The sequence below is a fragment of the Lissotriton vulgaris genome, chromosome 10 (genome assembly GCF_964263255.1).
Source record: "Lissotriton vulgaris chromosome 10, aLisVul1.2, whole genome shotgun sequence".
Taxonomy (NCBI): Eukaryota; Metazoa; Chordata; class Amphibia; order Caudata; family Salamandridae; genus Lissotriton; species Lissotriton vulgaris.
The window spans coordinates 671541903-671564090 of NC_141698.1; the positions used below are offsets into that span (position 1 = coordinate 671541903).

Below are 22188 nucleotides of genomic sequence, written 5' to 3' on the forward strand. Positions count from 1 at the left end.
AATGGAGAAACAGCGGCCCTCATCCTCCTAGACCTCTCCGCGGCATTCGACACGGTCTGCCACCGCACCCTAGTACGGCGCCTCAGCAACATCGGAATCCAGGACAAGGCGCTGGAATGGATCATCTCCTTCCTCAACGGAAGAACACAGAGAGTCCGCCTACCACCGTTCAAGTCAGAGGCCTCCGAAGTCATCTGCGGCGTCCCTCAAGGATCATCTCTGAGCCCCACCCTCTTCAACGTCTACATGAGCCCCCTCGCGGCCATCGTACGCAAACACCACCTCAGCATAATCTCCTACGCCGACGACACCCAGCTGATCCTCTCCCTGACCAACGACCCCGCCGCCGCCAGAGCCAACCTGCACGAAGGGATGAAAGAGGTAGCCGAGTGGATGACGACCAGCCGCCTGAAACTGAACTCGGACAAGACGGAGGTCCTCATCCTGGGCCCCTCACCCTCCGCCTGGGACGACTCCTGGTGGCCTCCCGCCCTGGGCACCGCACCCAAACCGACAGACCATGCACGCAACCTGGGCTTCATCCTGGACTCCTCCCTCTCCATGACCAGGCAAGTCAACAACGTCTCCTCGGCGTGCTTCAACATCCTACGCATGCTACGGAAGATCTTCTGGTGGATCCCCACCGAGACCAGGAAGACCGTCACCCAGGCCCTCGTCACCAGCCGACTGGACTACGGCAACGCCCTCTACGCCGGTACCACCGCCAAGCTCCAGAAGAGACTCCAGTGGATCCAGAACGCCTCAGCCAGACTCATCCTCGACATCCCACGAACCAGCCACATCTCCGGACATCTGAGAGACCTTCACTGGCTCCCCGTCAACAAAAGAATCACCTTCCGCCTCCTCACCCACGCACACAAAGCCCTACACGACCAAGGCCCGAGCTACCTCAACAGCCGGATCAACTTCTACGCTCCCAAACGCCACCTCCGATCAGCCAACCACGCCCTCGCCACCGTCCCCCGCATCCGAAGAGCGACTACAGGAGGAAGGTCCTTCTCCTACCTGGCCGCCAAGACCTGGAACTCCCTCCCGACCGACCTGCGCCTGACCCAAGACCACCTCTCCTTCAGGAAGAAGCTGAAGACCTGGCTGTTCGAGCAGTAGCGGCACCTCCCCCCCCCCAGCGCCTTGAGACCCTACGGGTATGTAGCGCGCTTTATAAGTGTCACTGATTGATTGATTGATTGAAGGGGGTATGTCTTGAGAGGGCATCCCGATGAAGGAGACGCCAAGAATCTGGCTTGCAAACAGAGAGATGGGTGAAACATTAAGCCTGCCAACCGGATGAGATGAAGGTCGCTTGGTGCGCGAGGCTACTATGGAGGATGGAGTCTCCTCAGAGACATCTATTGAGTGAGAGGAATTGTGCGATCTAGATGTATTCCATGAGACGGAGGGAAAGGTCAACTGAACTAGAAGGGTGTATAGAAGGATCAGAGGATTTAGCAGTCACTGCTATCTTGAGGGTAGGGAAGATATAATCCATTTTAGCAAGGTTGGGCTTAGAGGCTTGTATGAGAATGATACCATTATTGTAGAGGGTGATGGTGGCATTAGCTTTGAGGAAAAGTGAGGGTGAGGTTATTAATTTGAGACCGTGAGGGGTTTTCCTAGAGACCTTTATTCGAAGCAGGGAGAAGATGGCCTTCCACCAGCATGCCTGTTTTCAGGTGTACAAAATGAGGTCATTAGTAAGAATGCCCTTTAATGGGCAGACGTAGACATCGGAGATTAATGTTTCAGGTCTATATTTAAGTAGTCGGTGTTTGGTTTTTTTGACACATTTTTTGAGAGGTTTGGATGGATAGTTCACAGTGAAGGCATCCTGTAGGGTCAGGACTTAATTTCATTTTGAGAGAGGTCCATGATGAGGGTTGAAAGGGGGGAGCACTTTTCGTGCTCAAGGGGGTGAGAAGGAACTTGAATCAGAAGGTAGGTAGTGGTCAAAGTGAAGCAGGCAGCAGATTGAGCGAGTAAATCAGATGGTGATAGTTGAGCAAGTAAGTGATTCTATGAAAGCTACAGGTGGACGTGGGTGGAGGTAGATAAAAAATACAATCTAATAGAAGGTGTTATGGGAAGGACCATTCCAGTAAGACTGATTTTTTGGGTTGTGGAAGAGTTATGAGGAAGTCCTACCTTTAGCTTTACTGCAGTGTTAGATGCACAAAGATCGGTCCTACTTGGAACTTCTTAAAGAATGTTCTGCAAAGAAATTTTGTTTGGGAATGGGAATGAGAGATTTATATACAGCGGTTGCAGTTTATGATCTACTGACCCCTCTCAAATGTTCCACAATACTGCTGTTTTAATTGTGAGGGGATTGCTCAAATTAAAACAGTGAAGATTTCCAGTCCTCATTCAGCTGTTATGTAGAAGGGCTGATGAAAGTGTCCCCATGCCAAGATGGTCGCTGCTCACGTTCAATCTGTCCTCTTTCTATTTTTATGCGGAAGGACTCGTGAGGACCTCTTCTATTCTGGTTCTAACAATATAGGAAGTTTTAAGATGGCTGACTAGGACCAGATATGGAGGAAATGGTGCCTATCTAGAGGTTCAGCTAGTGAATTATCTCATGAAAGGGCCAGAGTGTGCAGAGGTGTTGAGGCTGATGGCTCTCAGGGAGCAAGCAACCAGCGGTTTAGTCAGCGAAGGGGCAGATCCGAAAGGATTCATGACCCCAACATCGGTCGTCAAAATGGCTGTCTCCGCTGTTCCGAGGGGGCTGTGGGACATAGGCAGGGTGTGACTCAACCAAAGCTTAGAGGTTCCTGATATAACCATTGAAGAAGCGAAGATTAGCTTTGCCAAGTCCTTTTCCTATTTGAGTATTTTATTTGACCAGGGCGGCTTGTATAGACAAGCTATTAGTGCATGGAAGCTCCAATTCATGAAAACTACTACAGCTCTGTGCAATTTCTCAAGCAAACTTGGCAGAAAACCGCCTAAAGAACTATAATGATCTATAAATCAAAATGTTTATCAAAAACCTTATATGGGGCAGGGGTTTGGTGAAACTTTGCAATTAGTGGAAAATGCCTTTTTAACGTATCGTCTAGCGGTACCTAGTAGTTGCTCCTATGTATGCCATGCTGAGCTCGGGCTACCTTTTTTAACTGATTTAGCCAAGATTTTGCCAGCTTTATTGTGGCATAACGTTTGGTCCATCGAGCAAAGTACCCTTAATCGTGTGATTATTAGGGATTGCCTTAAATCTCACTTCGCCTTTCAAACACTGTGCCTAAATTATATTTAAGACGTTTTGGGTGATATAAGGGATCCTGAATTTTTTGACCAGCCTGAAACCTTAGAACACATTGGGAGATAGATTTTTAAAATTGATTGTTTGTCATTAATGGAGTAGTCCCACACATTCTGGAACTTTCCCTCACAGACGTATGAGGAAAATGCATGTTTTCTAGACAATGTTTGATGTTTGCAAAACATTCTGGGAATTAAAACTTTGCGTGATCCATGTTAGTCACACCTACCTGACACTCATGGGTGTCCAGTTTTCAGAAATGTCTGCATTTAGGTTTCATTTAGTGTCAACTGAGCCCGGGCACAACTACTGCAGCTCCCCACATTGCCAAAATGGGACAATATGCAAGGTAAATATTTTGGTATCTCCCTGTTGCATTTTAAGACCTTACCTATCTCAGGCGATAGGTAAAGCCACACAAGTGGGGTACCGTTTCTATTGGCAAAAGTACAGGAATACGTAATAGTCTAATATTAGGAGTGTGAAAAATTCTCTTCATTTGCAAATTTTTGAAAAATTATGTGAAACAATTATGCAAAATCTATTATTTAGTGCTATATTTTAGCATTCAATGTCTCAATCCTTGAAGTGAGGACTCATTCCATACTATAAAAAAGTTGAAAAACACAGTTTCCATGAAAAACAGCCACTCACATTCTGGTTGTTTGTGGTGTGATTATGCAACGTGGTATAATGGCAAAATTTAAGGAATTTTGTCTCATAATTGTAATGCAAGGATTCTCAGATACTTGAATTATGCCAGCCTAACTTGAATTTTGCCCGGGGTTAGTTATTATTATTGGAATTTCTCTCCATTTTTTATTCAAATTGTAAGATAGTGTGCAAGAAGGTACACATTTTGCAAAAAGCCCTCTGATTCACAAGAAAGTACGGATAATTCGAAAATCACAGCTGTATAAGTAATCAATATTCCTAAATTCAGTTAAATTTTAAACTGAATTGCTTTCCTTCATGCACATTTTTAAAATGTATTAGATGTAACCATGTGAATTGTTGCATCGATGATACACAAGGAAATATCATTATAAGCTGCAGCTTAGTTATATGCTCTGGATTTCAAATGTTTTTTTACAACCAACAAATAAGATATATATCTCTGAAACCATAGGGATCTGGAAATGCAATGGTATATTACTTTTCTAAATTGGGGGCAAACATTACAGACGAATATGTCTCCTATAATTATTTTTTCCTACTTATTTTCAATAATTTGTATTTTCTAATATTAGTTATTTTGGGGAAACTTTCGCTAACTAACAGATTTCCACATTTTGTCTATTTTTCACAAATGTTTAGTATGCTGGGTTCGCCTATGAGTTTCTAACCACCCACAAACTGCAAGAACGAAGGGGCATATTATCAAGGGGGTTGATCTCCCTATTACCTAGCCGCCGCTAACACCAGTTAGCGACAGCTAGTAGGAGATTGCGACCATCTTGGGCCCCACTTTGCATGTCAGTGATATTTATCACTAATGAGATGCAAAGTGGGCGTGCCAAGATGTTAGCGACTGAAAACAGTCGCTAACATCACTATCTCCTATTACCAACTTTTGGAGATATTCGCGCTAAGCGGGAATATCTCCAAAAGCTAACACCTGCCCTGAGCAGTTCTTAGCCATGTTATCCAATGGGAGGTGGATAACATGGCTAAGAGCATTAGCTCGCTAATGCATGAATATCGCTGACTTTTCTGCGATATTCATGCTTTGCGGCGATTTTTACCGCATTTGCGTTAAACCTTGGTAATACCAAGGTTTATTTGCGGTAAAAATCGCCGCAGCGCTGCGGTAAATTTTTGTCTCTAACCAAGCAATAGCGATAATTATCGCTAGCTATTGCTTGGTAATATGCCCCCATGAAACCAAATACAAATAGCGACATAATTGCCACCACTTAAAAGACTGCAAAAACCGTGGTTAAGGTGTTTTTTTTTTTACAAATATGCTTGTTCCTGAAACCTGGGAATTCATTTCGTTTAGCACAAAAAAAACATTTATAGATGCCATTTTTAGAAGAAGCTCATGCTTTCTTGTGCAACACTTACTCCCACTTAAAAGCACATGCAATATTTGGTCCATTTTCATGTTTCTCTATGTTGGATCCATAAACCCTGCGTATCTTATAAATCCTCAATATATGGGAAACAAGAATGCACGGTTGTCCGGAATATTTTTTGTATGAGAATAGTTATAAAGGATTAACCACGAAAAGTACCAAACATCAAAAAAGAGCTCGGCACTCTGAAGGGCAGGGCAGTAAGCTTCACAAACCAAGGGGTTAAAATAAAAAACTATTTTTCTCTTGCTCAACACTACTTTTTAATCTGTAGCATTTTTTTCGTATTTATGTATAGCGCTTTAGAAAAGTTATATTAATGATAATATAAATAGTGTTAACTCAAGGTTTTCTGTTGAAACCAGGGTGCAAGAAGCTGTGTCTGAACACAGCCAATTGTGTATCACTTGAGGCAAACAATGTGGACAAAAAGCTTCCTTGGTACCATGCAGCAACTAAAGAAGTATTTCCTTGCAACGTGAGTTACATCAATTTAATGTACAGTACCTGTTTTTCTGGAGAAATGCCTGAAAACATATGGGCATGCCACAGTGACAATTTCGCCAATCTCTGCTGGGCGCCAACAGGTAATATTATCCCAAATTCCTCTGCAGCCTAGAAATAAATGTTTTGATTTGAAAAATGAAGCAATGAAGGAAACACACGTTTATGTCTACATGTCATGCACAGGGTAACAATTTGTAAACAATCATTGCAGCAAATGTCTTATAAAAACATCAGAAAACTTACAAAGTTTTCATGTTCTCGTTACCAACTTTAGCTAAAGACGAAAACAACAATTAATCAAATGGTGGGGAGGATGCAATTCAGTAACAAAACACTGCTGTGCCACTGATATGATAGAATGGGACTAGGTTGAGTTATTGTTACAAAGATTTAGGCAGTCATTTAAAGCTGTCTGGCCTGCCTTTTTGCCAGGAGGTTTTGTTAAAAGTGATTTTCCTGACAAGACTGTAAACATTTTTTCCATCTTCAAAATCAACCCCCCAAAAGCAGACGTTTGTCTTTGAACATTTTTAAATCAATGTTCCTGATATGCAGGGATTTTCTCCTAGCAAACATATTTTTCTCTGGCCGAGAACATTATACATTTCACGGTGCTCCCGGCAGGAATAACATTGTGCGCATGACATCTATAGCCCACCATCACATGCTTTCCGGGTTCCTAGAACTGGAGATGCTGTTGGTGATGAATGAGTCAGCTGTGGCTCTGAGGTTGGAAAGAGAGCTGTTCTTCCACCTTTAAATGAGTCTGGAGCAATGGAGAATCAGCTCCTGTAGATTATTTGAATGCTCTATTCGTCATTCTGATGCGTTAATGATTGTTTATAGTCATCTACAGTACAATGGTCTAAGAATAGCCCCTCAACCCCTGCGGTGCGGGGGCCCCCGAGCTCCAATGGGCCCCTCCATCACTGTGCACGGGAGGCAGGAACCTGGCCTGAGAGCTCTTGACTGGGTCGGGTCCGTGGGAGGCTGCCTACATGTACTTTGCAGGGGGCCCTTCAAGTTTTGTTGCACCAGTGCTACAGTACTTCACCAACACAAGGGACCCTGTGCTAACCAATGTCTATTCCATAAGGTTCTCTTTACAATTTAATGATACAGCAGGTAATAGGAGTTAGTAATCCATTGGAATTACACGGTTCCAAGTTATACCAATGGATTCTAGCTGCTGAAAGCAGCCACAATCTCTGGTTGAAGCTCCATGGGAGAAAGATAAATCTGGGATTGCATTCCCAAATCCCCCAGAAATCTCTTGTTTCTTTGGAGCCCAGGGTCCAACATTTAACCGCCAGTAACGTTTCATGCTCAGAGGTATAGGTTTACCCAGTATTAGAAACTTTGGGATCAGAGTCACCGACTAATGGAATGTAGGTCTGAATTGCCATTAGATGTATTATCTGCAAAGTTCAGACAAAATAATACTATTATGCCATGGACTCACTCGAAACACTAGAATACATTGAAATGTAATATTTAAATTCCCACTCTCTTTTGTTGCTGGATTTTAACAAATCATAGAAAGAAATGGCTCAATAGCCATAAAGTCATGTGCACCACTACACTCTACGCCACTCTGCTCTACGTCACTCCACACTACACTATTACACTTTACGCCAATCCACTCTACATCACTACATCATATGCCACTTCAATCTATGCTAATTCACTGTACGCCGCTCCACTCTGCCTACTCCACTCTACACCATTTCACTCTATACCACTACACTGTGTTATTACATTCTACACCACTCCATTTTATGACACTCCACTGTATACAATACATAATATGCCCATCCATCCACTGTACGCAACTTCACTGTAGGCTATTCCACTGTATGCAACTCCACTCTGCGATACAACACACTACGCTATTCACCAGGACAAATCTGCCTTCTTAATTGTCTGTAGGGCTTGAGGAACACAATGTGTAATTTCACTGTTTGCCTATGTTACCTACATAATTTTCAATTCCCATACAAAAGGTTTTAATTTCTGGTCCTATGACATTTTACTTTTTGTATTATTAGTCAATGTTACTGTCCACAAGCAATGCAGTTTGGTAGCTCAGTGGCCCTAATTACATAGAAAAACTTTGACATCAGCAGATTCTCGGTTTATGCAACGGTACTTTTTGTCGTCAACTTTATTTATTGGATTTTGAAAAACATAATACAGCTCACTTGTAAAAGTAGCAGTACTGTATGACATCTGCAGAGCGTCCCCGTTGGGATATTTCCCTGAGTCAATATTATTGCATAAAGACTAAGGGGCTGATTACGATGTTTCCTGCAAAAGTCTGTGATTAGGCCATCCATGTATCCCAAATTGTATGATGTTTCTCCGGAGAGCCCCATGATTTATATATAGCTTGCTCTGCTACAGCACAGTAGTCCATCCCGTGTGCCAATTCAGATAACAGTGGCGGGATTTCCAATCTATAGTGGCATGTCACATCCCTCTTAGCTATAAGGTGGCCCCTTAGCTACTAGGAGCGGTCTCTGGCATCTTCTTTCCATTTGTCCATCCTGCCCAACAGGACTAGTTTTGGTTCCGGCTGCACTGGATAGACCACTACCTCCATGAGTATGTTTTAAATAATTTGGTCAAATCGGGCATTCCCAGATTGTATGGTAAAAGGTCCCCTTTTTTTTATACATCTCAGGCAATGTGGATGCAAATCATTATTGATTTTACATTGTCTAGTAGGACTGTAGTATATCCGGTAAAGATATTTAAGTTAGGTTAATTGCAGTCTCATGGAGATCACCAACACCCTGGGGGCAAATATAGCCTCGACTCAATATCCATCTCCAGAGTGCCTACATCTATTCTTTTTTATTTATAAAACTTTTCATTAATAAACATCAACTTATTGAGTACATTTCAGAGGAAGCAATAAGTCAGGCAATATGAGGACTATAGATAAAATCCATCAGTACAAAATATCACATGGAAGGTCTAGGATGAAGGGGGGGTCTTCACTGCCGCTAGTGAGGGGCGGTTGATATATGTCCCCACAATAGGAATTCCACAAGCCCCATACACGGGTTCACCTATTAGGGCAACCCCGGGCCACATATACCGTCTTTTCTCTGAAAATCGACCATTCCAGGTCCTTCTCCCAGTCATCCACCGTAGGCGGTTGGGACGCTCCCCACCGCTGTGCAATGTTTCTCTTAGCGAGCATAAGCCCCAAAGTGACCCATTGTGTCATGGATTCATTCAGATCTGTTGGCTCCCAAATATTCAATAGACATCTATGAGCTTCAAAGCTGAGGAGTGTGGATAACACTGTGTTAATAATGTTGTGAACTTTGCACCAATAGAGTTGAATGCTGTTGCATTCCAAAATTATGTGCTGAAAGGTACCCACATGGCCACATCCCTGTCTACAATCCCCCTGTCCATTCTCCCCATCTACACCAATTGGGGTCCTGTCACATAAATCCTATGAAGGACTTTAAGTTGGAACAGTCGGAGGCGCGCTGGTATGGCACGACTCTAGGCAATCTCTCTTCCATCTCTGGAACCATTTCTCTCAAAGTGATTGAAGAGGGTCTAGCATGTTATTTATCAACTTTTTATATATCAGTGAGATAGTGTTATCAGGGATGGGAACGCAAAGTGTGTCTGACCTGTGTGTTATGGAAGAATTCCGAGTCAGATAGCTCGAATTGCTGTTGCAGGGAGGTGAATGACTTAACATCTGACTTGTCCCACAGATCACCTATACGCGAGAGACCTATGGGGTCCCACTTGTCAAACCCCTTGCTTTTCCACAAACTACCCAGCTGTTCTGAGTCCCATATCGGGTCGCAAATGTGAGCCTGCAATCCCATCCAAGGCATTTAGTGACAGTGTGCCAAATATAGACCGAATGTTTGGTGGGGCCTGTGAGTTTAAAGTGTCGCGGTTTGGAATAAAGGGCTCTATTATAGTTCCCACCAGAGAGAAGCCATCTATCCATATTATAGCCTGCATCCACGGGACGGGTGTAGGTGCCATGATTGATGGCGGCTACGTGGGCCGCCCAATAAAACTTTTTAATATCAGGGAGGCTAATGTCCCATACCAGTTCAGGGTGAATTTACTGAGGGCGATACGTGGCTTTCCATTCCATAACAAGTTGCGCTGAAGGCCTTCTACCTCCCTGAAATAGGACGCCGGGACCGGGTCTAAAGAGTTCTGCAGGGCATATAAAAACCGAGGCAAAGACATCATTTTAAAAAGGGCCGCTTTTCCCAGTAGGGAAAGGGGGAGTGACTTCCAGTTGTTTATGTCATTGCGCAGCCTGGTTAAGGGCGGGAGAAGGTTCTTGGAATAACGAAGAGATGGATCTAGGGAAAGCAAAATTCCCAGGTACTTGAAGCCCTCTGTACGTATCTCTATTGGGCACCCCTTCGGTGGGACAGGCGGCTGTCAAGCCAATACAAACAATAGGGTTTCACTCCAGTTAATAGAGAATCCAGAGAACCTACCAAAGATAGCAAGGATATCCAGGACAACAATCAGGGACCACCTGGGAGAAGTCAGATAAAGGAGGATATCGTCTGCGTAGAGTGAGATACGGACCTCCCACTCCGGGGACCCACGCATGCCCCTAATCATCGGGTCTATGCATATCCAGGTAGCCAGTGGTTCCAATGCAAGGGCAAACATGAGGGGGTACAGTGGACATCCTTGCCGGGTCCCCTGACCCAGCTCAAAGGTGGCCGACTTTTTGTTATTAACTAGTACTTGTGCTAGTGGTTTAGCATATAGAAGCTACACCCATTGAATATGCTGCGGGCCAAACCCCATCTTCTCCAGAACTGCCCAAAGATATGGCCATTCAATGGTGTTGAATGCCATGGTGGCATCTAGGTAGACTATCACAGCTGGTTCCAGGATGGAGGCCGCTCTGCCTAATACTCCATGCACCCTATGCAAATTAAGCGCAGTTTTGGGTTTCCCCTCCTCATGAATAGTGATTATGGTGGCCGTCCTCTCGTCGATCAGAAGGAACCCCTTCTCCCATGAGTCCTCATACATGGCCAGCCTGTCCGGCTTAAGTTTGTATAGTTCAATCGGAAGTCCATTAGGGCTAGAGGCCTTCCCTGAATTGATGGGCCTGATTGCCTTCGCTATTTCTTCATTGGATATGTTGCTATCCAGAAAGTCACGGTCATCCACCGAAAGCTTGGGCATCATTATGTCGGCTAACATCTGACGGGAGTCTTCTACGGAACAGGGAGCTACTGAAGAGTAGACAGCGCAAAAGTGGGCCGCAAACATTTCAACAATGCCTTGGGGATCTGTGAGGGGGCTACTGCCCTCTCTACGAAGTTCCAGGACTAGCCGGCTTGCCCACTCTTTTTTGTTCAATCACGCTAGCAGTTTCCCAGCTTTATCTCCCACCTCATATAGCCGTCCCTGCGCAGCTCTCCCCAAGGCTCTGGCCTGGTCAGTCGCCAACGCTCTATATTCCATTCCTGCTGTCGGAGCTTTAGACAGTGGAGTTTGTCTGGTGTAACCTCCGATTCCAGTTCAGATTCTAATTAGCTAATCTCCGCCTCAATGGCCACTATTTCTCTAAGGTGATCTTTTTTCTTGCCAGAGATTAGGGATAGGGCTTGCCCCGGAATTACCATCTTAAATGCTTCCCATAGCGTCTGCGAGGAGTCCACTGGTCCCTCATTTTCAAGGAAGTAATTGTCTATTACTGCAATAAGTGCTTTGCAAATTTTAGGATCTCGGAAATACCACGGGTTGATGGGGGCCACCCGCCCCACCTGTTCACAGTTGAGAACCACATAAAGCCAAACTGGCGAGTGGTCAGAAATACCCCTAGCCAGGTGTTTAATCTCATGGGTGTGAGCAATCTGAGATGCGGTGACCAAAAAATAATCTATGCGTGAGAGGCTAACGAGTGGCCAGGAATAGAAGGTGTGCTGCACTGTGTTAGGGTGAAAGGCCCGCCAGGTATCAACCAGCCCCATGGTCTCAAGGAATTCAGGGAGCCAATATGATGTGGGGCTCAATCTCGGGGGGATGCAGATCTAACTCACCGTAGACTACTGAGTTTAAGTCCCCTCCTAATATTAACAGACCCGCTGGAATAGCTAGCAGTACAGTCCCTAAATCTTTAAAGGTGGTGACTTGTAGGCCAGGTGGCACATAAATCGATAGAAGTGTGATGGGGTGTCCCTCCCATATGCCCGATATCCAAATATATCATTCCCGGTCGACTACCCAGGTTGACTGTAGCACATGAGGAAAGGATTTCCTCATCATGATTCCCACCCCTTGTGAGCTAGAGGTGAATCCCGCATGAGCCAACATTAAGTACCCCCTCTGTTTAAGACTTTGCATGCATTTCCAATGAGATGAGTTTCTTGAAGCAATATAGAATCAGGGGTTGGACGCTTGATGTATTGGAGGACCACACTGCGTTTGATCTTGTCCCCCAACCCATTGACGTTCCAGCATAATAATTGAATTCCTCTGTCCCACCATGTACCCATGACTGATTAGAAAATATCTCTACTCTCACTACAGGAATCGCCACATGAGTTTCGACTTCCTCTACAGAAATTTCAATAGAAGTTGCTGATGCAATGAATACAACCAACATCAAACAAAACACCCCCACCCAACAACCCTCCACCCTGCTACTCTGCACTCTGGGCCTACAACTGCCCATCAAAAACTTGCAGAGTGCCTGTCACCCTCATAAAGAACTAAAAGTAGAAGAAAAGGAGGAAATAAAGCGCTCAGCTTCCCTGTCCCCAACCAAGTCAAATGTACATCCTCATTAAAATAAATGTAACAAGTCTTATAGTGTCCACTACATAAAGGATCAAATATAAGGAATCCCCCAACCAAGCCCACCCCGCCCCAGGCCCATAAACATTCAATCCGGACACAGATGTCGATACGGTCCTCTCCTCAGGCAGGTCGATTTTCCTCACTCTCCCTTCTGATGTGATTGCCTGGGCTCCTCATTCCATGGTGCTCGATCCAGTCTGCCACTGCTTCAGGCTGTTCAAAAAACCAAGCCCTCCCATCTGCCTCGACCCTAAGACGTGCTGTAAATAACATCAAATATTTCAGACCTCTGTCTCTAAGTACTCGCTTCACTGAGAGGAACAACCTCCTCTGCGTTTGTACCCTCTGTGTGAAGTCCAGAAAAAAGGTTATGTCCGCATTCTCATAGCGGAAGGGGGCCCTCGTCCTGGCAATCTGGAGGATGACATCCCTGTCTAGAAAGTTCAAAACTCTGGCCAACATCGGCAGTGGGGAGCTCCCGGCTTGGGACGACCGCCCGGGACCCTATGTTCCCGTTCGATGACAAAGAACTTGCTGAGGCCTTTAGGCTGCAGATGCTTTAAGAAGAGGTCTTCAACAAATAGGTCAGGGGACTGCCCCTCCGATTTATCTGGAACACCCAAAATGCGGAGATTGTTGCGCTGCAGACGGCCTTCATAGTCATCCAGTTTTAAGTCTGTGAGTTTGCGGAAGTCTTGTAATTCGTGGACTTCTCCTTGAAGCTGCATGACATCTCCGACGAGACTTGTGGCAGTGATCTTTGTGAGAAGTTGGCCCGATATGCAACGTTCGCTATTCTAGCGACCGCTATGTATCGTTCCAACGACCCTTATGGTGTTTGGTTGTAAGTCAACCTATAGACCAGCTATCCTAGTAGCGTGGATACGAGCAGTCTAAGGCTAAAGACTCGAGAGGGCGCGTTAAGCCAGCTGTTTACCACACATGTACCCCTTGAACACCCAGTGAAAGGACACCACACAAGTGTTATGAAAATAAACAGTATATTTATTAAGAATCACAACAGCCCTGTACTCTTTATGAGGACAGGGTACTTAGCACAAACCAAATCTCTTAGGAAAATACTTTAAGTGCACAGTAAAACAAGTGTCCGAGGACACGGAAAGGTTTAAGGCAAGTCGGAAGCGAGGGACTCGGGACCCTAGAGTAAGGAGGCTATGCAGGCACTGAAATGCCGAGTTACCTAGCCACGAGGGCTGCGGCTGCACAAGTCTTACAGGCGTCGGGGTCTTCGCTGACGAGCCAGGAGCCGGAAGAAGAGAAGTTGCTGGCCGGCGACCAGTGCTGAATAGTTCGTAGAGATCCAAGCCTGGATCGGAGATTGAAGAAACCTGAAAGCAGAGGGGACCAAGTTCGTACTACTAGCCAGTAGTCAGAGGGTACCAGGAAGGCACCTAGTTGGCCGTCACCTCGACCAGGTGAGTGGGCGACGCTAGGCTCTGCAGTCTCACGGACCAGGAGGCGTTGTCGGCGACCACGGTGGAGGTGCGAGCTGTCCCACGACGGATGTCGCTGTCGGCGTCTTGAGTGGACCAGGAGGGTCCGGGGTGCTTCTCGAAAAGATGGAAGCAAGGGCCAGTCTGGAGCAACCAGACCGGCAGTGATGATTCTCGGATGTCGTCACAGAAGGGCACAAGCCAGCGGCTAGTGACCAGACAACGTGTTGAGCAGCGAGCAGAAGGGCCCCACGCAGATCGTGGAGATGCTGGGGGACTGCACTTCGGAGCTGGAGCGGCTCAGGGTCGGGGCTTCTCGGACCCCAGAGCACTCACCAGAGAGTTACCTCGATGGTCGTGCTGGTTGTTAAGAGCGTGCAGGTTCTGATGATGGCCGGTCCCTCGAGGTCTCGTCGCACCCACAGGTCACAGCTGAGCTGATGACGGGGGTAGAGGTCAGAGGTGCCAGGGAAGCCGGTTCTCGTCGAGCTGGGCCGTCGGATTCCTTGAGGAAGGACTTACAGCAAACCGCAGAGTTCTTAGATGGTGCCCGCTGATGCAGGGTGACTACTCCTTAGCCACAAGGGAGAAATCTTGAGAAGAGTCTTGAAGTCCTTTCGTAGAAAGTATTCTTGATTCAAAGATGATCTAATTTGGAAGGGTCCCCGCTCCGGCCTTTATCCTAAAGAAAGGGGCGGGTACATGACTAGGTCCTGCCCTAAGGGTGGGACCAGAAAGGGGGGTAGTTACACCCCTCTCCCCTGCCGGACTTTCCCCAGGCCAGGGCTGTCGCCCCTGGAACTGGTTCTAACCGGCAGATGCGTAGTGAGCACCGGGGTGCCACTCCGCAGTCACCTTCTCGCAAAAGCCCTACCTACCCAGAATACACAAACCCTGTCTGGGACGGTGCGAACACCGCCCTCGACAGGAAACCCTTTGTCCAAGCGCTCCTCGCTGGAAGGACTCCCAGCAGCAGGAGGTCAGACTCGTGTCTGTGGTGGCAGCATCCATTTTGTGGAGCTGAGGCTTTCGTTAACTTTAACCGGGGTTCACAGTTACGTACATGTCGTGTCCCTCTAGAAGGGCGGAATGCTAACCTCGTCGCCAGAGTTGGTGAGAGGGCAGCACCCCGATTCGTATGACACCTTACTCGACATGCCTTGATAACGCGACACCGAAGTTACCGATATGGTACGCGTTATCATGGAACAGCCATTGGGTCTTGATTCCGCAAGCTGCAACCGGGCTCGGCGCGGGCCTGAACCTAGCTCACACGAGCCCACGCACTCTGCCTTCAGGATTGTTAAGGCCTGCCATAGGAGTGACTGATAGGGACTCGGGTGTCCATTGTATGGTTAGATATAGAACTACTATACCTAAAGCAAAGGGTGATTACACGACTTCGCCCCAGCTGTCATGCAGCCAGTTGTGTCAAATTTCAGAGGCCAGCCAGGGGTGGCATAATACATGCTGCAGCCCCTGGCGGCCCTGGGTACACCTATGCCCTGAGTTACAGGGTCTTGTAAGGTGGCCCAGTACCAAGTGGTAAATGCACCTAGGGTACATCGTAATTTAGAAAGAGAACAGCCAGGCTGTGGGTCTGATTGGCAGGCCCACAGCCAGAGAAAGTCGTAAACCAGTGAAACAAAAGCAAAAAATCTGGGTGATCATAGGATTGCAGACCCTACTCTCCTACAATCTTCACCTGCTTGACCTTTTTAATCAGCTTCCCCAGATCCGCCCTGATGAGGTTCACGTCAATTGCCATGGTATCCATTTTATGTTCAAGGGAGGTTTTGACTCCAGTGGTAGCATCCAAGACGTCTTTCAGAGACAATACCTGCTCTTCTTCACTCTAGCCACCTTGGGAGGCCTCTCTGGACAGTCGGTTCTGTTGTGTGTCCTTAGGAACTGCGTAGCTGTCTAGTTTGTTGGTTTGCACCGCCTTGAGCCCCCGGGCCCCAGAGCCTTTACTGCAATCCATTACGCTGCTTATCAGTTACTCTGGCCCTTTCAGGTCACACAGAGCAGGTGTCAGTACTGCCTCTAGCTGCACTCTACCGGCTGGTGTGTGCGTGATCTTGCAGGCCCCAATGTCTCAGATGAAGGGGGAACCAACACAGTCTCTGTTACCCTCAGGATGAGCCCACCTCTATGTAGTGCAGCTGCAGTTGAGGGACCTGGTGTCTGGGTTGGGACACAAGCCTCCCTAGACCCAGAGTGCCATCCTTTCTGGGTCATTATTGGCGCTCGGCCATGCACCCTTACAGTCCGCCCGGGGGGTTCTCACCTGTTTGTCTCAGCGGTGATGATGTTACAGGATCGTCTCCGCCACAGCTCGGTGTGCAGATTACATGACCGCAACACTTCCTGGGTCATTGAAGGTGTTACTAGCCACAGCAGTAACTGTCTGAGTTTGCAGCCGTGGGTGGGGGAGCAGGATGATGCGTCACAGGCCTCTCTGGGGCAGCTCCACCGGTCGCCGATTTTATGCCCAACGCACAAGGTCAGCACTTTTCCTCGGACCTTCTTGCCCGACGGAGCTTCTCCACCGGACCTCACCTGACTGTGGGTCACGGCGGGGTCCCGGTCTTCACCATACAGTGAGCAGCGGCAATATCTCCTGGAACTCACGCCGCCACAAGAAATCCTCATTAAAGCTGAGCCTCATCCCGTCCTCTCGCAGCACTGTGGGTCCCGGCTTCTGATCTGCAGGTAGGCCTCACTACTCCGGTCACTGTATCTTCGGTTACATTAGTCAGGATGGGTGGGATGGTTACCGCTGATGTTCAGATGCACGGAGCCACATTTGGATGGTTCGAATGGAGGTGCCGGATAGACGTGGGGAAAGATCGGGGCGGAGCTCTACTTTACGTGGCCATCATGGATCGCTGCTTGGCGATGCCCCAGCCTACATCTATTCTTAATGTGTCAGCAGCCCCTTCTTAGGATCTGATGTGGTATTTACTGGTGTAAGGTATAGGGTGGAGATCTGTTTGTTTTCCATACAGGATTCCGTGATGTATGCCTCTAGGGGGTTGTAAGTCAGAAGAGGTTGCAGTGGGGTGAGAGAGGCCTCCATAGCCAGGCAAAGCTATTGGTACTAATCAAAACTGTGATTGGTATATCTGCTATGTGTCAGCCAGGCCTTGCAATGCACATATAGGGCCACCCTCCCAGACACCCCCGAACTTGGATATCCCTATGATGTCCCACCGTTTGAAGCTTTTCCGTTTCACTGAGTTTTTCAGCCAGGTTCCCTCCTATGGTGGAGTTTCAGCTACCTGGTCACCGTGACACTTGATCCATCGTAGGGCTTGGTGCCAGCACATTAAAGAGGTATGAGTCGCTGGGGGAAGGGTTGCGTGTACTCAAAGGCCTCAGAGCAAGTCTAGCATACATATCGAGGACCCGCAGAGCTAGTGCTAATGCAGTGTAATCCTGAGTAGTGTACGCTCACAATTCCTAGGCCACTGTCATACGGTGACAGAATGCATATCTAGTATGCAATTGACTGTTGTTCTCCCACATATAAGAATTTCCCGATAGCCACTTGAAGAGTATTGAAAAAGGTGGGCGGTATACTATAATGGTAGTTCTGCAGTGTATAAAGTAATCTCGGGAGGGAGATCATCTTAAACAAGGCTCCCCTACTCGCTATTGTCAGTGGGAGACTCTCCCACATATCCATATCACTTCTAGTGTTGACTCCCAAGGGTGTAATGCTAAGGTCCCATGCCTCTTGTTTAGAGAGAGCCACATGCATCTCAAGATTTGAAATGATGAGGTGCCCAGTGCAGAGGAGTTATGGCCTAAATTTCATCTTGCATGCCTGTCCATGAGATAAAGGTAGTTTTTGGACAAATTTACCATTTGTCCTAAAAAGTCTATTTGAAGCTTTGACGTTAGCTGAGGCAAGAAAGTTTCTGGGTTACTAATGTAGACCAGGAGGTCATCAGTATAGATTAATACCCAGTGTTTCAGGCACCCTGGCCAGTGAAACCTGAGGAGCTCTGCATCTCTTTTGATCCAGCTCACCAAAGGTTCAATGGCCAAGTTAAATAGGAGGGGTGACAGGGAGCATCCCTTTCTAGTGCCTCGTTCTATATTAACAATAGAGGATGCCTCTCCCTTCAGGCTGGCTCGGGTTCATAGTTTATAGTAAAGTATCAATATGCACCTTAAGAAGAGAGGGCCAAAATTCATACATTCCAGGAGGTAGAACATAAACTGCCAATGTACTGAGTCAAATGCTTTTTCAAAGTCTACTCAGATCAGGGCTCTGTGTTCAGTCCCTGAGTTAGAAGGTGTATTATTCAGGCAGCATATGCCGTGGTAATTAGTGTGTTCGGGCATGAAGCCATTTTGTCCTGAATGAACCACCAGAGTTATGAATATTTTCACAAGCCTGTTTGCAAGCACCTTTGCTAAGGTTTTGGTCTCCATGTTAAGTATAAAGATGGGACTATATGAGTCACATCTGTCAGGTGATTTTTGTGGTTTTAGCATCACTGGTATAATGGCCCAATGGAAATCAAGGGGGAGTTCTCCTGTCTTAAGGGCTTCATTATACATGTCAAGCAAAGGTGACCAGTCGCAACGTGTGTCGTTTGTACATTTCGAGTGGTAACAAGTTGGTGCCCAAGTGCTTTCCCAGTCAGGAGCAAGTGAATCACTTCTAGAATTTATTTGCCCATGAGTGGCTCCGCTAGTCCTGATTGCCTCCCTCTGATAGCGTGATCCAAGTAGATCTTGGAATAGCATGTCTGTTTTATGTCTATGACAGTGGACTAGCATCCCTTTCTGATCCACCTCTGCCTTGTGTATGTCATTTTCTAAGTCGAGAATATCTCTGCTTTTCGGCCTTTATCCCATCTGTAAGGATAATATTTGTTCCTGTAATATTGCCTGAAGGACTTCACAGAGAATAGTTGGAAAATCCACTGTGGCAGCATTTGTGTCAAAATAATCAGTGATTTGCTGTCCTTAGGGATCTATGAAAAAAGGGTCCTTTAGTCACTGATGTTTGCGCCCCAGTGTCCCTCTTGTCGACACCCATAGGTTTTTAAGTGTAAGAGTTATTGGGGTGTTATTCAAAATGGCATGTGGCAGGATCTGGGAGCTGGTATACTGATTATGTCCGTTAAGGGCACATAGAGGTGGTTACGTCAGGAACGGGATCAAGGGAGTTAGGAGTTAGGAGTAGAAAGTTTATTCTGCAATCCAATGATGAAACAGCTGGCAAGCGTCCGTCAGGGCTAAGGTAGTGGCCTGCAACTGCAGGCAGAATTATTTGAATGCATGAGGGTTACTGATGTCCTGATCCAGATCCATAACTGAGTTGAAATACCCCACTCCCTCTGATCAGCGTGTGCCCCTCAGAGGATTGTAGGAATATCTCTGTAAGTGTTTGTGGACTGTCTGCCACCATCAACATCTTTGCTGTACAGCTCTGCAATACTCAAAACAGACCTTCAGCATGAACAATACTATACGAAGCACTGCAAGAGTACACAGAACACGAGTTGAGGGGACTCTGGCAGTAGCAATCTCTTAAATCCCACAAGAAAGACATTTTTAATGAAAGATCAAGGTTTCAATAGATTTAAACTCTCAGTATTTATACTGTGTAAACCAATAAACATACAGAAATGTGGGCTTGAAGCATTTTTGCAGACAAAATGGCTGTGTTTAGGGCATCCTTTCCAAATACCGAATCAGAATGGGATGTATGAATGTTTTGTGACTGAAATGTGTTTGGAAACTTTTGGACTTTATCACCAAGTCAACGTTGGTGGTATCCCATTCGCAAATGGGAAGCGGTCCCTTTCCCCTTTGAGATTGTTTAAAAGAATATTAAAAATTAAAAAATATCCAAAGGGCCATTTCCATTTAAGGAAAATGGGCTGCATTTAAAAAAAAATTATTGCTTTAATTAAAAGCACTGACAGACATGGTGGTCTGCTGAACCCCACAGGCCACCATCCCTGTGATGGCAGCAAATCCTAGTAGGTTACAAATTGCAACCAAGTTCTTTAATATTCATGAGGTAAGTCTATTTGCAATCCACTACGAATCACTAATGGGCCAGATATTACTTTTGTACATTGGTAATAGCGATTACGAAATAGCGATTCGCAAAAAATGCCTATTTAGTAATCGCTATTATACTTTATGTGATAAATAGTATTTGGAATACCTGTGATTTTTATTATGATGTGTAATACTACATTCAGATTTGCCTAATAAAGCAACACATATTTGCTTTAAAAATATGTTCAAAAAAATGTAGTCCCAACTTTAACGTTTTACATGGTAGAACGATAAAAAAAATACTCTAGAGTCAAAGAACAAAAGAGCAGAACCTCTAAATATAGTTGTCGGGGTATTTCCTCCCAGGCGCCTATAGCCAGCTTCTTATACGTCTGATACAGGAAACTCACATTATAAATATGTTCAACGAAATTCAGAAATTAAATTAAAGCTGTAGAAACTACAGTTGGCAAATGCTGGCGAACTTTATCCAACTCTGATATAATTTCAGTTATCCTTCTCCACCCATGACACGGAAAGCAGCGATGTCATGATGTCACATTCTTTTCTTCCTGGTTAAGGGTCAACTGTCTACTTTGGTTCATTAATGTGTCCGAGGTGCTGTTTTTTTATTTTTAGAAACAGTGAAAGTTTAAATCTACATGAAAGGGAGTGCATTCCACAATTGCAGACAAAAATGAAGCTATTATGATATTAAAAAAATACCACTGTCTTTGAAATGTGATGCATGGCGGACACAGTTAGCCCCTGGGAAGCAACCCACCCCTTTCCACTAGATTTAATTGGTCATAATAGAGAGTTTACACACACATTGAAGGCGCAACTGGCACTGGATGAAGAACAGAGAATTAATGTAAGGGAACACAATCATTTGGAAAAATAAGAATTGATATGTCATACTTGCTTTTAGGCATAGGTCACATCAACGCTATTAAACTATGCCGATGTATACATGCATTTCGTGTTTTTCCCATCTACTGTCATGAGAATTTAAGTGAGACTGCTCTGAAAATGTAACTTTCCTAACAAAGCAAACACAGTCAGAGCAATCTCTTTAAAAAAACTGCGTATACTTCACCTGAAATAACACTAAAAGCCAGGCGCATGACGGTTGGAAATGACGTTGGTAGAGCTACTGCCAAAGCACTTGGTAGGCGAATTTAAGAATAATTCCCTCTGCATACTTTGTGAAGTTCTGCAAACTTCATTGTTCCAGAGATGGGGTTCTTAACCTGAGGTCCAAGAACCCCAGGGGGTCCATGAACACTCCACAGGGGGTACGCAGATGCTTGGGCAATTAAATATCAACAGAATAATAAAGTGTAAATAGAGAAGCAAAATGTTAAATTGGGGACTAACTATTAAGTTAGTATCCTCGTCTTGATTCATGGGAACAGTAAAAGTGCATCAAACAGGATATAGTATGGTTTATGAGTGGCCTCTATTCTTCATTCATGGTTATTTGCATAGCACACAGCCACCTCCAAGGAGGTGTCCCGGAGCTGGCAGAAAGCACATGAAAGTAAAGGAGGAACTAATATTACATAACCATAAGAGAGGTACCAAGCAAAACGCTTTTAAGATTAAGTCTGAAGACTGATTCTGAAGGGCTGCAGCACAGACTGTGCGTGAAGGAGTGTCTGCCTCATCTGTCTTACAGTATATGGGGAACATACAGTAGCTTTAGGTTGTTAGACCTCAGAGCTATGGACTAGGCGTAAGGTTTAAGTCTACTCCTAAGATATAAAAGACCATTGTGAATGTAGGCTCTATCAAACTAAAGTAAGTACCGTAAATTGGATTCTTTCAGCAAAAGGAAGCCAGTGAAGATGCCGCAAGTAAGGATGAATTGGTGATTGTGGGGGGATCTTCAAGATGAGGCATGCAGCAGAATCCTAGGTGAATTGAAACTGTTGAATAAGGGAAGTCAGTTGGCCTAAGAAAAGACTTTTGGCATAGTCCAGTTTTGCCATAACCAGAA

At 45.7% G+C, this 22188-nt stretch overlaps 1 protein-coding gene across 1 annotated transcript in view; it reads right to left on the bottom strand.

Annotated features, from left to right (window-relative positions):
• VIPR2 (vasoactive intestinal peptide receptor 2) overlaps positions 1–22188 on the bottom strand; it is a 1121328-nt gene that overhangs the window by 582934 nt on the left and 516206 nt on the right. The window contains exon 3 of the mRNA XM_086941506.1: positions 5872–5979. Coding sequence (XP_086797632.1) covers positions 5872–5979 — 108 coding nt within the window. The remainder of the gene's footprint in view (positions 1–5871; positions 5980–22188) is intronic.